Here is a 17,747-nt window from a genome sequence, read left to right on the forward strand (position 1 = left end):
TATACAAGATGTGTAACAAGCACTTTGGATAATTTTAATAACATATTTTGTTTTGTTTTGTTTTATAAAGTTGAATCAATTTGAGGTAATGCCTATAATCTTGCCCCTCTCCCACACTTAGGCAGAGTTACTGGCGTTGTCAGTGACCTTGGATATGCCTGTGTTGCATATGTAAATGTCCTTCATCATGTGAGACTTTATTTTCTCTTGCTCATTCCTTGGAGGATCATATTTTAGGGTGGACTTGCCATTTCCTTTCCAGCCCCTCCCCCTGGAAAAAAAAAAAAAAGGTAGTTGAAGTGGGATCGAAGAAACTTATTTTGTTTTTGGTGTGAACTGAGCCAGAAGCATGCATATAGCCTCCTATGACTTAATGTCCTCCAAGCCAGTGACACAGCAGCCTCCTTCCAATATGCTTTTATGAACATCTGGGAGTTTGTGTGAACATCTGTACATACATCAGTATATGTGACTCCATGTGTCCCGGCATGTCTGTGCTTGTATTCTGATGCAACACCTGTTAAACTACAGTACCAAACTGCTGGCTATTGCTGGTGGCTTTAGGGCTAATTCTGGAGCATAAGATGCAATCTCAATTTAACACAGGTGGATAGAGATAACAGGAAGATAGATATCCAGGGAGACAGTGGATTTCCTTGAGATCATTTTTAATTGTCCGGAGAGAATAGGTCATGCTGAAGCAATTTAGCCTTTAACCACTAACGGCACTATTTGGAAATGTTCTGCCATGCTCCTGTTTTTCCTCTACTCTGATTTTTCTTTTTTTCCTGCCAGTTGCAGGCGGAATGAATACTTACAGCCCAAGTGCTAAGTCCCAGAGAATAACAGCTTGGATGAAGAAAGCTTGTCAGGGCTTTCTCTGCAGCCTTGTTCTGTGCAAAGTCAGAGCCTCTCCTGTTGCTTCACTTTCAAACCTGAAGGCATCAAAGGGGCAGCCAGGTCATCTTTTTTTTAAACTCTCTTTTCCCCTGCTGTCAGCCTCCACTATTTCTCACCTTTTTTAAAATTAATTCTTCAGAGAAGTCTCACTGTCAAGTTGCCCTGAAATGATTTATTTTAAAGAATGGCTTTAGCGCTATTGTTTAAAGTACCATCCAGGAAAGTCTTTACCATTCAGGCAATGGTATTGACTGGGGTAGAAAGCAGAGGAGGTACTCAGGAAATGAGTGGAACCCACTGGAGGAAGAGGCCCCCCTTAGTTGGAGGGTCATGAATGCTGTGAAATAGAAAAGGCAAAAGGAACCCTTGGGGTCTAAACATCAATGACTTCACTAAGGACTGGTGACCTCTTAGGTCTAAGAGTAGCCCCCCGTGAGCCAACAAACACTCTCCAAAACACATTCCACCAAACACTCAATAATTTTTCCATAATAGCCTTTAATACTAAAATGCATTAAATTTTTGAAGCAGAGAAAACACATTTAAAGGGGGAAACAGAGAACCACCAGATAAAAGGAAACAATGTGGCAGATAACACCATTTAAAACATAACTGTAATAATTTAATAAAGCTGCTTTATCATCTTCATAAAATAGACAGTGGTGATTCTTTTTTGTCTTTTTTCTTTTTACAATGATTCAATCACTGTGAAAATGTACATAACATACAGATCAGCATATACAACAACTTCATCTTCATATAATTAGCAACAGACTGCTTAATGAGACATACTGTACTTGCATCCCTCTAAATTTCCACCCTGGTTTGACAGGTAAACAGTAATAGTGTCATCAGGCTCATTCCCCTCACTAGAGGAGCGAAGGCGTAAGCCTTTTGCAACTAATACCTTAGCATTCAAATAGCACAAGGAGGTATTTGTTGCTGAATTTCTAGCTTGAGCTAGTCTGGCTCTTGGTCATTAAAGTCTGTATCCTAGCCTTCCTCAGCTGAACGCCAGCCAGTGCCAGTAAAAAACTACCTAACCAGTGCTGTAATGGTGTTAGCTGATTTTTTTGCTAAGGTTGACAGCAACTTTCGGTTAGTAACAAGGTCATCTTGAATTGCCAACACAGCTGGAGCAACAGTCGGCATCATTCGTTTTCCCTAATGACCTACAATGCTTTCCAATCAAGATCAGGTGTTTGTGGGTTATTCTTTACCAAGAGCGCCTTCCAATCTATATTTCAGACAAGGTGGTAGATTTTGTTTCACAAAAGCAATATGACTCCTATTTGAAATTAATTCACTTTTGCACAACAAGTGACCCACAGGCCAATTCCAGCCTCACAAGAAAACAAAGAGAGCTGCAACAACTTCATTAGGACAATGTGTTTTGCTCTGGAATATTTCATTATCAATATAAAGCCACCCGGTCCCAGCCCCACCCCCACACATCCCCTTTGAATATTACTTTGTTACATATTTAAACTAAAGAACAACATCTCAATACACTTCAGTGTCAGCAGATACAATTTGACTCATGAAATGACATCCTTAAATGTAATTTTACCAAGAAGGCAAACACTAGGACTGTATACAATGGATTTCTTAAGCTCACTTATGCCAGTTTTTCGAAGTCTATAAGGGTCTTATTACCCAGGGTAAAGAGCCAAGTGGACCAACTTGTCAGAATGCTTTGGGGAACATTCAACATCAAAATGATCCTCAGAAAGTGGATTGGAATTCCAGCCAGAACTGCTATTATATACAATAATAATCCTTTTTTCACCCTGGATGCCCAGTCGAGCTATTCCCTTCACCCTGCCTCTTCCTAAACTGCCCTTTGTCCTTGCTGCTTTAAGTGGACCACTTTTATTTTTTTACTTTTTAAAATATGATAAGGTTATAGGGAAAAGTCAACTAAATTCCCTTATACAATCAGTCAGTCATATGCCGAAGTAACACTATCAAGATGATGCTCTGGGTGGTTCCAGTTTTCAGAGATCTAAATTGTATTTTTTAAAATATTTTTGATTCGAGATCAGTGGATCACTAAGTGAATGAATTTGTTTCAATGAACACCTTAGGTGCAATTAGCTCTACAGGCAGGTTTCTACTAGAGAAATGGTCCTCAAAATATGGTCCCTGGATCAGCTGCATTAGTATCATCTGGGAATTTTTAGATATACAAAAATGCAGACCCCACCCCAGACCAACTGAATTTAAAACTCTGTCAGGGAACTATCAACCTGTGCTTTAACAAGCCCTCAACCTTTAATGGGCATCTGATTCATAAGCATTTTTGGGCCCCACCCCCAGAATTTTTTATTCAATTGGTCTAGGTGGGGACAGAGAATTAGCTCTTCTACCAAGTCCCCACGTAATGTTGTTGCTGCAGATCCAGGAACTACACTTCAGAACCACTACTCTAGAGAAACTGTAGGATCCTTTGGGGTCCATTACCTATTTCAGCAATAAGGTGCGCTATAATTTACTCTACTGGCTTTAAGAGGACCAAAGGGATGGTAAGTTTCATTCTGAAGACGTTCATAGATTAGTCCCTAAAAGGAAAAGTAAAAAGGGATTCCACATGGCATTGCCCTCTTCTCCTTTGTTATATTGTATATCCCCATATTTGGGGAAAAGCAATCAATCAATGTAAACTAGACTCCTTATATTGAATGAAGTAGTTCACCTGTCTGGGGAATTGCCAAAGCAGTTGTTATTAAAGCATGCCACACTTCAACACCAACTCCTCCTTAAAAGGGACATCAGAATAAATGGAATAGAACTCCCTAGGAGTTAGGAGCCGAAATTGCTCCCTTAAGTGTGGAACATGTTTAGAGAAGGAAAAGGAAGAATATTTGGCCCTGTGGACCTTGTAGCTTTTCACCAGACATTCCAAAAAGGAGAAGGTGGGGTGTGGCGGGGGGGAAGGGAACATGAGCCAAAGGGAAATTTAGGATCCTTGCTCAGAATGCCTATTTGCAGGTACAGCCTGTCTACAAAACCAGCTTATAAAGCCTTCCCAGGATGCACTTGTGCTTCTGAGAGGACTCATGCATTAGACAATTGTGGGGAAAGTATTGCCTTAATGAGAGGAATTCTCTGAACATGCTCAGTGAGGCTTGGAAGCCAAAAAACTCTGACTGCCCACTGAGAACAAAGTATTTGGATAAGGAAAGACAATGGATCTATAGCTTGAAGATGAATTGGTAAAAGAAATTAAGAAAACCGAAGAGAAAAGCAAAGCCAATACCAATGCCACTCTAACCATTTAAAACTTGGATGATAAGAGTCACGGCAACCAGTGGCCTATCTGGCTTAACAGCCACGTGACATTCAATGTTCCCACTTTTGACAATCTTTTCTGCTCCCTCGTTCCCACTGAGCATAGCAAGAAATACACCTGTAGAAAACTGTGAAGTCTGACTTCAAAGTGACCTTGAAATGGCTGCTAATAACATAATATCAGGATGGATCAGGGTGAGAGACAGTCTAAATTTTATAGGCAGTCATCATAACTTAAAGGGAATTTTTTTTTTAATTTTTAATGTGTTACTCAAATAGTCACTTGCAAAGAAAAATAAATAATTTAAAATTTACTACCAAAATGAAATAAATCAAAGGTAGAAAACTGTATGAGAGGCAATGAAATGAGGAAAAATGAAGATGCTATGATAATTCATCCTTAATTGTGTCAGTTTCAGAGGGAAATTTGCAGCCACACCAATATTTTGCATGAGGTAGTATGCAGCACTGAATAAGAAATAAGGATGGATTTGTAGCTTCATTATAGGTTCTTTTTCAGAAATGTTCTCCCCTACCTAACCCCATCCCTACTGCCTTACCCACCCCCTCCCTCAAAACCCTTCTCCCTCCCATAAAAGAACATATTCCTAGTAATGTGTAAAGCTAGGAACTCAGGCAAAAATAAGTAAAACATTCAAAAGAGCTGACTTATCTATCTAAACTTAAGAAAATAAATCCTCTTTTGCATTCTAGTGCTCTAACCTCTAGGCCTTCTTTCTGTGTACTCTTGAATTTCAAAAAATGAAACAAATGAAAACAGAACCATAAAACTTGTTTCTCTAGAAACAACTCTCTTAAGACCAAGGCAGAACAAAGGTGACATATTTCTTTAGCTTATTTTTAAATAATGAATTCTTAGGCTGCAAAAATACTATGTTGGGTAGCGAATATTAATAGACAAAAGATAAATGAGGGAGCTAAAGGAATGTTAAAATGGAAAAAAAGGATGTAAAGTTTGTTAATTTAAAAAGGGTGTATTGGTAGCCTACAGCAAAAAGAGTTAGCTAAATCTAAGGAACTTTTAATATTTTCGTGTTCACATTTTTAATCAAAAAAGTATTAGTCATAAAAAGACGAGTTCAAGTGTCTGAGTGTCTCCATTTAGAAGGCACAGTAATTGGATTAGTGATGCTGTTACCTGTTACCTGTCTTTTCCAATATGTACACTTTGTACTGCTTACTCTATCCCTATGTATAAGCCTAAGATACAGAGCAACATGGAGTTCTCAATTCCAGCCCATGACGTGCTTTGCAGTCTAATTCTAATCATGATTGGGAAACACTGAATCAGGAAGTGTGTGTCTGAAGAGATGCTAATTTAGATCTTAAAATAGATTCAGTCATTTTCAGTTTTAGATGATAGGAGAGAGGGAATTCTAAGGCTGGAAACATAACTTCAGGAGCAACTTTCCTGTTCAGGACCTGAAAATTTAAAAGATGAATGTCATAAAACTTTCAGCACAGTATTTCTGACAACTATAAATTAGATAGCAGCCTATCCAAAAATGACTTTCTGCTATGATCTATCATGGACCTGGGCAGACCACTGAAAGGCAGGAAAAATACTTTGCAAGGTGGTGAGCAATCACTACATGGGTTAAAAAACATGAGTATCCTCCAAGTACTCAATCTATATGAGTGGTGTTGCTCATTCATTTGCTGTCTCAGTTGTTTGCACTTTGTTTTTGTCTGTAGTTTTATTATTTTTTTAAGAAAAAGAAAACACCAACCTTTAAAAGCCTTTTGCCATCACCACACACATAGCAATTTGCAATATCAAATACAACAATAGCACAGCTAGCAAAAGGGTTTTTAAAGCAGGGGTGTCCACAGCAAAGTAGCGGCATTGGAAAGTACTTGAGCTTTGGAAACAACCTTTTGGGGGCTCAATTTCACATCACTGAATCAATGAATAGTACACAATAAATGACCATTAACTTGTCTACACTACAAAAAACAGTGGCGAGCTTATTAAAGGTGTCCAGAGCTTTCTTTTTTTTTTTTTTTTTTTTCTTTTTTTAATGTAATCCTCCACAAACAATGGTAATTTATATTATAATTTTGACATAGAAAAATATATAAATTCAAACACTTAATACATAATACTTTTCACAACTGAATTTGTCTCTGTTTCCCCAACATCAAGGCCCCATGAACAACTCAAGCCAAAGCTAATTTGCTCCAACTGAACACCCCTGCTGCCTGTTGAAACAAGGGATTGTCACGGAATGATAAGTTATCTATAAACAATACATTTAGGGAAAGCTCTGAAATATAGCCACTTGAGAACGAACCATTGGTGAGCAATTAAAACAAGCAGGTCCTGCTTCTTCACTAGCCAGTGTGGTTTCTTTCTGTTCTTCCTGGAGACTGGTTTAGAGAACGATATCCTTCAGACGCTTCACACCAGGGGACTCTTTGTTGCGACCTTCCTTCAGAATGGGGTTGACCTCATGCATGACTTTCTCGCTGTCAGCTCCACGGGGCTCAGCTTCAGAGGGACGAGAAGGGCCATTGTTGACATTGTTGACATACTGCTCCAGATCACGGGCCGGGGGAGCCAGCGCAATGGTGTAAGACACGGAAGGCTTGGTGGGTAGAGGGCTCTTGAGGTGGAGCGGGGAGGTGACAGGGCTAATCGCCTCACAGCCATTGCCTGCCTCCCGGATAACGCTGTTGACCTTGGGGCTGCAGATGGTCACATCGACAGTCCTCTTGCCTTTCAGGGTGGGCCTCTCCTCAGCCGGGTGGTTGCTGACATCTTTCCCAAAGGTTGCGAAAGTCCGTTTGGTGGGGCCGCAGTCGTCATAAGGCTCAACATCAGCAGCAGCAGCTTCAATGGACAGCGCAATGATGTTCCTCACATGCTCTGGGGACTTGGAACGGATGGGCATGGGATTCCGGGGCATCCAGCACCTGTCAGAGTGGCCAAGAATCCGGCATTCTTCCCGGCAATGAAATCCCTCATTCTGATCTGTTTGAACAAAAGAAAATACCAATTTCATCAGCTTTTCCCAGGAATCACTGTTACTCCCCAGTGTTCTGGTTTCTTAGATATCCACAGACCCCTCTGGGAAATGGCACTTTTAGATAGTCCTTTATTGCCTTTTGGGACAAGTATGAAGAACTGGATTATTAAAAGGCTGTAGATCTTCCCCTATGTACATCCCTTTTAAGGTTCCCACTACTGACAAAACTAAACAACTAAAGAGAAACACATTATGATGAAAATACATACATATTCTAAAGTTTATCCGGCACATCAAGGTGCTGAGAGTCAAGCATTTTTATCAACAACTCCTGCTAAAAATCACCTATGTTTGAAACTGGATTCAGGAGATGAGGGAGTGGAGGCAGGGAAGGGAAAGCAACAGTCAGTATATTTAAGAAGCCTTCGCCATATTTTTGAACAACAGCACTGCCCAACACCCTTCCACCCTACCCATCACTGATACACAGTGCTTAATTTTAGATTGATATCCTACTCTCTATGAAAACCCAATCACACCCCTTCCTTTTGACCACCAGTCCCACCAGCCAGTCTCCTCACTATGCCACTTCCATGACTTTATTTGCCATCAGAAGGAATATACTGAGATCCCTTCTTTCCAGCTGACTCATAAGTTTCAATTGGCCCTATGTAAACATCAGTCACATGTTGAGCATCGTTAATTAGACCCAACTAGCCATCCTTCCTTATCTTTCTTATCTGCAGTTTTGTTGGAGAAATACTTCTTAAAATAAAGAAAATATTCATGGATTATTTTAATTCTATCCTGCAAGATCTCAGCAGTTACAATTCATAATTATTGGGGAGACATACATTTCTCTTTCCAGGTCAGGTTCACTAAGGGTTAAAGCTTCAATTTGGCTCTCAGAGAGGCTTACTACACAGGCTTTATCAAGCATGAACCCAGGGTTAACTTCTGCCTGTTACTGGAAAACTGTTAATCTCAATGTTTGTTTTATAGCCCTAGTTTTCCAGAACTAATTATATTTATGTTACATTCTTACAAGAGGATGACCTAGTAAAAATTCTCATCACATTGCATAATGCATCAAAATATGAGCAGCTTAACATTTACAGAAAATACATATATATACATATGTATATAAAATATACATACATATACATATACATATATATGTGTGCATGTGTGTGTATGTGTGTGTGTATATGTGTGTGTGTATATATATATACACACACACACACACACATATATATATATATGTGTGTGTATATATATATATATATACTGTGACTGATTTTTTGCCAGGGGAAGACGTCTGCAATTCAGTCTTACCTGGCATCAATCTATATATAACACACCTTCCTTGTATACTTGTATTTCTATTTTGTTGGCATTTTTTGGTTGCTTCATTAAAGAGTAAATGGCATAACAAAGCAAGGAATTGCTCTGCCTCATTCATCAAAAGTTCTTTGGTGAAGGGGAACAAGGAAGAGGGCTCAAGGAATAATGGTTGAATTGGCTGTACACTTCATTGTTTGGAGGAAGGATATTAGAAGCTTGTTAAATATCAAGGATCTAATCTAAGCTAAATCCAGATTTCAACACAATTCTGGGCATGGTCCCTGACCTCACTTAAGCTACTTAAAAACAAACTAAAGACAAGACCTCTTCAGTGTCCCCGGACATAATTTGCCAATGGACCCTTTCAGCCCCTTTCCAGTGGCGAAATAAAACACTCAGAATTTTGCACAGTGGGAACCAAATAACAAGTGAACATCACCAACAGAGAAAGTGCCTTCCACATAGATAGGACAATGTTTCATGAAAATTCCAGCACAATTCCACATCAGGCTGCATGGCCACTTCTGCAAAAATGAAAGGTCTATCAAAGCCCTTTCTCTGCCCCTTCCCTGCAAACTCTCTCAGTTGCCATCTGATGCCCTGTTATCATTCAACATACATATGTACCTGAGAGGCAGAAAATATGAAAGTAAGGGAAGCGTGTTGGGATGTACTTGAGAAGCACTTTGTGTAGACTAAACAGAATGAGTGGAAGAGTTAGTTGATCCACTTTTAATCAGTTTCCTCCAAATATAGTGCTTTCTCCAGGAGGTCCCAAGATCACTTTACTAGAACAGAAGTCACATCTTTAGGGTTTCCCATTAAGCTGCTTTTGCCTCTTCGTCTCTACTGAGGCCTATCTGGTACCTTTTCAAATAATACCTCTAAAAAATTAGTAAGAGTGTTTCAGGGTAGAGAGAGTAAGCAGGTGCAAGTCAGGGGAAAGTTCAATAAATTATTTCAATTTCTACAAATCAGAGTAAAATTCCCTGGAAACCAACAAAAAATGATCAGAAAGCTGCAAGATCTCTGTCCTTTTTGTCCCTAACTGAAATACATAAAAGCATAAAGACCTAACCTTAGAGCCCTGAAACCATGGACATGTGAGCAACTAAGAAACTCCCAGCCAGCCCTGAAACCATATGAGCAACTATGAAAAGAAAATCCCAGCCAGATTAAGACTGATATTGCAGGCCACTTGCTCACACTTTTAAAGCAGAACAGTAGTGAAGTACAATTGAGTAGAATCTGCCCAATGTTCTCAACATGAAGCTTTTATTTATTTGACAGTTGTTTTTTCGTTTTTTTGTTTTTTTTAATTTTTTTTGAGATGAAGTCTTGCTCTGTTGTCACCCAGGCTGGAGTGCAGTGGCATGATCGCGGTTAACTGCAACCTCTGCCTCCCAAGTTCAAGGGATTCTCCTGCCTCAGCCACTCGAGTAGCTGGGACTACAGGTATGCGCCACCCGCTCGGCTAATTTTTGTATTTTTAGTAGAGACGGGGTTTCACCATGTTAGCCAGGCTGGTCTCGAACTTCTGACCTCGTGATCCGCCTGCCTCAGCCTCCCAAAGTGCTGGGATACAGGCGTGACCCACCATGCCTGGCCTTCTTTGAGTTTTTAATATGAAGTGACTGTCCTCTGATTTTGAGATTCAGTTTTTTTCAACACCATTCAATAGGAGAATGCCACCCATGTGCCACCCTGAATCCAAGTACAGTGCTCCTTCCCTATACTAGGCTGCCTCAAATTAACTGCATGAGGAGACCTGGAACCCCAGAATACAGGGAGGGAGAATAGGGAGCCCAGAGGCAGACACCTCCAAGGTCTTATAAATATAGGAAGACAAGAGCAAGGAATTCAATCTTCTCTGAGACTTCTCTGCATAGGTAGTACTTGCCTTCAGCTTACACATTGTCTGAATGAAACAATCACTGTCTGGGAAAAGGGAAAAGTAGACTAACTCAGGACATACCCAAAAATGCAATCAGTCTAAGCCTCCCTACCAAGCTCATAGAGCCTACTCCAGCTCCATATGAGCTGGAATCATATGCAGTTTTCTCAGATTACTTATGTAAACTTATATGCACTGCTATCACCTCATGCAAGTGAAGATGTGAATCTAAGAGACTCTTTTACTCACAATGTCTCATCCTTGGCTTGGATCTGATAACCGTATTATTATTTTTTTTTCCGAGCTAGCTGAGATTTTATTTTGGACCAAAAAAAAAAAAAAAAAAAAAGCCAATTGAATTGTTTTGCAGCTGGAGGCATGGGCAAGGGGGCTCCCCAGGCAGTAAACTCCCCGCGGGTGGGCTGAGGGCTAGGGCTGAGCATTGGGTGGGTCTCCCGTTCCCTATGCTCCCCTGTACAGCAACCTCCCTCCCGGGCTCTGGGGCAGCCTCAGGAGGGGCAGGCTGGGAGGGGCTGTTGCAGCTGTTCACTTGGGCAGGACGTCAGAGGACTCGGACTCCAGCCTCCCATCGCGGGTCTCAATCTTCGTCACAACCACAGCCTTGGTGGAGCTGGTATGGCTGAAGGTGGAGCCCGCGCTAGAGCCCAAGCTGGAGCCCAGGCTGTAGCTGAGGCCGGGGCTTGTGAGGCCCCCATAGGCAGAGCTCAGACCACCTGCATAGCCGCTGGTGGCCTTCGTGTGGATATTCATGTTCTGCATCCCAGACTCCAGCCGGCTCTCCTCACGCTCCAGTAGCTTGCGGTAGGTGGCGATCTCGATGTCCAGGGCCAGTTTGACGTTCATCAGCTCCTGGTAGTCACGCAGCTGCCGTGCCATGTCCTGCTTGGCCTTCTGCAGGGCTTCCTCCAGCTGCTGCTGCTTGGCACGAGCATCCTTGAGTGCCTGCTCCTTTTAAGTCCTTACCAAGGGCACTGAGTTGCTGTTTCTTATTTTTGTGTTTCAGATATTTTGTGACATTTTGTCTATACAATTTCAATGAAATCTAATTTAGCTTAAAAAATGTTCAAAGCCACTAAAATAGAACAGGGATTGTGAAAATCCAATTCAACATACTTAAGTATATTTGACTTAGAGCCAAGTATACTTGAAGAGGTGAATTATTCTGACTTGGACCTGGATGCTCCTTGATGGATAAGATAAAAATATTCATTGTATTCTTTAAAAAAAGATGGGTAGGTGAGTGGGTTTGTTTTAGTGTTCTCAGACTATAAAGACAGCACTTTCCGCACACATAAGTGTATTTTACAAACCTCTTTTATACAAATTAATGAGCTCTCCTTTATTTAACTGTTCATGGAATGATGTAAATTTTAGGTCCAGTTGAACAAATATTGAGTGCCTACCATATGCAAGACTTCCTCCTTACTAGGAATGAAATCACACGGTGTCTTCTGTTTGCAGTATGTGAACTTTATGTTTGAAAAGAAATTCTTATATTTAAATTTTTCTGTTGTCAGAGTTTATCATTGTATACTGTAACCCAGTAAATTTTGCATTGTTTTAAAATATGAAGATATAACTCATGTGAGTCTCATTTTTGAAAATGAAGTTCTGCAAAAATTATTTAAAAATTAGTTCTTGGGGAAATTGATTTTCAAGATTCAAATGTATAAAAACTTATATTGAACTTTGCAGCCTCGTTTTTAATTAGCTGATGTTAATTATAAGATACATAATACTTGTATCCTGTTGCTGAAAATATTTTTTGCATTTCAATACATTGAGTTAAAATAAAGTTGTTACTACTTATTCAGAAAAAAAAAAAAAGAGAGAGAGAGAGAGATCCAAGATGGCTGATCACTAGCAGCTCGGGATAGTAACTCCCAGTGAAAGTGCAGCGAACGAGAGGATGGCACACTTTCAGATGAATTTTTGTTGCTCACGGACCAGGAGATCCCAGCAGAGGCGCCCCTCGGGTCGCCAGCACGAGTCTTGTGGCCGGTGCAGTGGGTTGCTCAGATTCCGGCACTGGGAATCAACAAGTTGGACGTCCACTCAGAAACCTAATTAGAAAGTCGATAATTACAAAGACGACAGATGGATAAATTTATAACGAAGGGAAGAAACCAGCCTAAAAAAGCTGAGAATACCCAAAATCAGAACGCCTCTCCCTCTACAGGGGATCACAGTTCCTCATCAGCAACGGAACAAGGCCTGATGGAGAACGAGTGTGTTGCATTAACAGAAGCAGCCTTCAAAAGGTGGATGATAAGAAACTTCTGGGAATTAAAAGAACTTGTTCTAAACCAATGTAAAGAAACTAAGAACTTTGAAAAAAGGTTTGACAAAATGCTAACAAGAATAGACAATTTAGAGAGGAATATAAGTGAATTAATGGAGCTGAAAAACACAACACGAGAACTTCGCAAAGTATGCACAAGTTTTAACAGCTGAATTGATCAAGCAGAAGAAAGGATATCAGAGGTCGAAGACCAATTTAATGAAATAAAACAAGACAAGATTAGAGAAAAAATGATAAAAAGGAATGAGCAAAGTCTCCAAGAAATATGGGACTATGTGAAAAGACCTAATCTACGTTTGATAGGTGTACCTGAATGTGACAAAAAGAATGAATCCAAGCTGGAAAATACACTTCAGGATATTATTCAGGAAAACTTTCCCAACCTAGCAAGGCAGGACAATATTCAACCCCAGATAATACAGAGAACACCACAAAGATATTCCTCAAGAAGACCAACCTCAAGGCACATAATCATCAGATTTACCAGGGTTGAAATGAAGGAGAAAATGCTAAGGGCATCCAGAGAGAAAGGTCGGGTTACCCACAAAGGGAAGTCCATCAGACTCACAGCAGATCTCTCAGCAGAAACCCTACAAGCCAGAAGAGAGTGGGAGCCAATATTCAACATCCTTAAAGAAAAGAACTTTCAACCCAGAATTTTATATCCTGCCAAACTAAGCTTCATAAGTGAAGGAAAAATAAAATTTTTTGTGAACAAGTAAGTACTCAGAGATTTCATCACCACCAGGCCTGCTTTACAAGAGCTTCTGAAAGAACCACTACACATAGAAAGGAACAACCAATATCAGCCTTTCCAAAAATATACCAAAAAGTAAAGAGCATCAACATAACGAAGAATTTACATCAACTAATGGGCAAAACAGCCAGCTAACATCAAATGGCAGTATTAAACTCACATATATTATTATTAATCCTAAATTTAAATCAACTACATCCCCCAATCAAAAGACACAGCCAAAACCCATCAGTATGCTTCATCCAGACCCATCTCACATACAAGGATACACAAAGACTCTAAACAAAGGGATGGAGAAAGATTTACCAACCAAATGGAGAGCAAAAATAAATAAATAAATAAATAAAAAGCAGGAGTTGCAATTCTCACCTCTGATAAAATAGACTTTAAAGCAACGAAGATCAAAAGAGGCAAAGAAGGACATTACATAACAGTAAAAGGATCAGTGCAACAAGAAGAGCTAACGATCCTAAATATATATGCACCCAATACAGGAACACCCAGACACATAAGACTTATAAAGAGACTTAGATTCCCATACAATAATAGTGGGACACTTCAACATCAATATTAGACATTATTTTGAATAGAGATAGAAAATTAACAAGGATATCCAGGACTTGAACTCAGATCCGGAACAAGTAAACTTAATAAACATTTATAGAACTCTCCACTTTAAATACATAAAATATACACTCTTATTAGCACCACATCACACCTACTCACAGGTTTAAATGAAATATTGGTTGGCTGCTTGTTCGTTATTCTCTTCCCTCATTTTTTCCTGTCTCCATTATTAAGCACAATTATTGGTATAAAAGAGGTTTTCAATACCCATTTTTAGACTGCATTCTAGCCTGGGCAATAAAGCAACACTTCCATTCTCTCTCCCTCTTCCTCTTTCTTCCTCTCCTTCATTCTTTTTTTCTTTCTTTCTTTCTCTCTTTCTTTCTTCTTTATCTTTAAAAAAAATGTTCATAGCCACTTTATACATGAAATAAAAAATGGTTAATATAGACAGGCAGAAAGAGCATCTCTGCCCAGCACAGGGTAATTTACATTCATAAATATACTGCAGATGAATTACCTTTCAAAAATCAAAATTCCAGTTTAGTAAAGAAATTAAGTGTGTAGTAAATGTAGGAAAATCACAATACAAAGCCCCTTAAAAATAGCAATGAAGACAGACCAGATGTAAAAAAATAAAAATAAAAAACACTACTTCTGTAATTGTATAGGACTTGTAAAGATTCTGTGCCACCCCTTATATAGTATAGTGGCTGGGAATGGAGCTATGAGACTAGAGAAGAACCATTTTATATCATCATAAACTGTCAAGGTGCTGGATCCAGCTTATATAGAGAGGTGGACTAACAATTCACTAATTTCCTGCTAAGATTCTTCTTATTAGCCTATTTGTGACTTGAGACTTTGCTACATTTTTATTTGAAAGTTCTGACCTGAACCTAAGCAAAGCAAAATGCAGCATTCTAAAATCCACACATAGTTGTGGAAATTCATGTATAGATGAATGAAGGCAGGTGTCTTTAATTTAAACATGCTCATGATTAGGGTTGACTGATGAATTTGCAATTGTAAATTGGTTTTCCTTTCTTCTGAAGTTGTTCCTAGGATTTGCAAAAACAAACAAGAAAAAGAGAGTTCATAAATTTGGAAGAGGAACACAAATCTTGAGACCAGATAACTCCTTAGTTCAAAACAAATCTGATTATTTTATACCATAAAAAAGGAAGTTTCTTCAATCTAGATAGTAATAAGTATTTGTGGGCCGCAATTTGTCATCAGGAAATTTGGTGAGAGAATTCCAAAACCCCTGGCCAAAAAACAACAAAAAAATCTTAAAAGCATCAGTCTTGTGAGGTTACAGGAGGCATAACAGGCAGTAATGACTAAGTCATGATGGTTTAAGGAAGTAATTCAAATAGAAAAAGACCAGAATGTGTTATTTTATGCAGATAATAGCAAAACTTTATGCATCAATTACTACTCTGCTCAGGACATGAAACTGCCATCACCTCAGATGTGGACAAACAATGTGCTTCCACACTAGAAAGAGCCTACCCGTGGTCCCCACCAAAGTAATACAAGAAAATGATGAAAACATCATCTCAGGCTTTGCTAAAACTTTCAAAGTCCTGGTGGAATATAGGAGCTAAGAGGCTCTGCTGGGTTTGTATAATATCCAGTCACAATGGATGTGTTCGATAATACTGGCAGTTCTTTACTGTGATTCAGAGTTTGGATGTATTAACTCAAAGATACAACTGATCATAGACAAAAATACAACACTAAAGTAGTTCAAGGTTACGGTTACAAGAGAGCAATATGTTTCCTCTTCAGAAATGATCTGCAATCAATGAAGCAGAAAAAAGTTAAAGTGAGTTCCAGTTCCTGAGAGCTCAAGTAGTTGGCTACTTGTAAGAGGCACCAGTAATAAAAGCAACAAGCAAGTGATGTGTATATCAGAAAAGCCTCCTGAATTGTACTCTTATACATCCACTAAGCTTATTCTACATACCCTCATGAACAAGACAATCTATAACCAAAGCAGGGCCATTTTTGTGTGATATAATGGAAGACATTATGGCAACAATTATGAAGAAGTTTAGTGCTGTTAAAATTGGTCACATGTGCCTAATCAAGGAAACATAATTATTGAGAAGTGTACCACCTACCCTTGATCTACCAAACTCCTACTCATCTGAAGCAGAGATAACTAATTGCCTGCCAAATATCTTTATCTATTTTTGTTAAATAGAAACAAAGCCCCATTTCTATCAGGGATGGGAATGTGCTCAGCTAAAAGAAACTACATTTCATAGGTCCCCTTGTAGACAAGGATGGCCATGTAACATAAGATTGGACCAATGTTATCAAGGCAAGATGTTAAGAAAATTCCCTAAAAGGGAAGAGCTGACTTAGGTAGGAGACTATTTTGTCTTCATTCCTTCCTGCTTTGTCCTGTCTGGAATGGAGACATAATGACTGGTGCTGCAACATCCATCTTACTACCATGAGGCAACCCTGAAGATAGAAGCCATGTGCCTGTGTGGTAGAATAGAAAGATATAAGGACCCTGGGTTATTAAAGATATTGTGGAGCTACCCTCACCAGACTTGAGCTTCTTTTAATAAGAGGAAAAATAAATCTCTCTTATTTAAGACATTTATTAATTTTCTTAGTAAGAGAGGGCTGGCTTTATTACTAGCGGTTAAACACGATTCATGATTAATACATTATCCCTTTAGTCTCCATTTAAATTTCATTCTCCCAGGGAGTCCTTCTGTGATCCTTTAGACAGAGGTAGATCTCATAGTACTTTCCTTTTATAACATTCATCACAAGCATAATTACAGTTGTGACCCTTGAACAACAAGAGTTTGAATTACATGGGTCCACTTACATGTAGATTTTTAAAAATAAATATGGTCAGCCCTCTGTATATGCAGGTTCTGCATCTGCCACAAAATGTGAATAGAAAATACAATAACTGTGGGATGCAAAAACCTTCAGATTTGTAGGGCTGATTTTTCATTTATCCACAGGTTCTACCAGATTCACCAGGGTCAACTGCAGGACTTGAGTATGCACAGACTTTTGTATCCTCAGCGGTCCTGGAATCAATCCCCCATGGATGCCAAGAGACAACCATACTTGTTTAATGTCTATATTTTCTGTTACCTTTTAAGCTCTGTATGAGCAAAGATTATATCTATCTCAACATAGCAAAGCATCCAGCACAGAGCTGTCAATTAAACTGTCAATAATAATTGAATTGAATTGAATGAAAAATGCACAGAAAGAAGAAAGAATATTGGTCAATGCCCCAGATACTGTGTAACTCCTAAAAGTAGAAATAACTATTTTATCATATAACACTACAGAAAGATACAACGTAAACTATGTAGCTTTGTCAGAGGCAGTAAAGTAAATTTAGAACTTGAGAAACATTAAAGTCAAGTGTCCTCTTAGCCTCTGTGTGGTTCCCTGTACACTATATACAGGTGTTAGAGAGATCTAGTACCTTCTGACATCCAGTTGAAAATACATTTGTCATAGACCTGCGAGTTTTCTATCCTAACAATAGTTAATAGTGCTTTCTCCTGCACTGTTATTGATCCTGTCTCTGTAATATAACAAGGCAAGTACAGCAGCAATGGGCTCAATGGAAAAGGAAGGAAGGAAGGAAGGAAGGAAGGAAGGAAGGAAGGAAGGAAGGAAGGAAGG

General features: G+C 39.2%; 1 protein-coding gene across 1 annotated transcript in view; it reads right to left on the reverse strand.

The window, feature by feature from the left end:
- Positions 1-1,378: 1,378 nt before the first annotated feature.
- PCDH19 (protocadherin 19) overlaps positions 1,379-17,747 on the reverse strand; it is a 120,729-nt gene continuing 104,360 nt past the window's right edge. Inside the window, 1 exon segment of the mRNA XM_032257766.1 lies at positions 1,379-7,186. Coding sequence (XP_032113657.1) covers positions 6,588-7,186 — 599 coding nt within the window. The 3' untranslated portion in view covers positions 1,379-6,587.

Source organism: Sapajus apella, unplaced genomic scaffold (genome assembly GCF_009761245.1).
Source record: "Sapajus apella isolate SASKATOON/1434 unplaced genomic scaffold, GSC_monkey_1.0 scaffold98, whole genome shotgun sequence".
Taxonomy (NCBI): domain Eukaryota; kingdom Metazoa; phylum Chordata; class Mammalia; order Primates; family Cebidae; genus Sapajus; species Sapajus apella.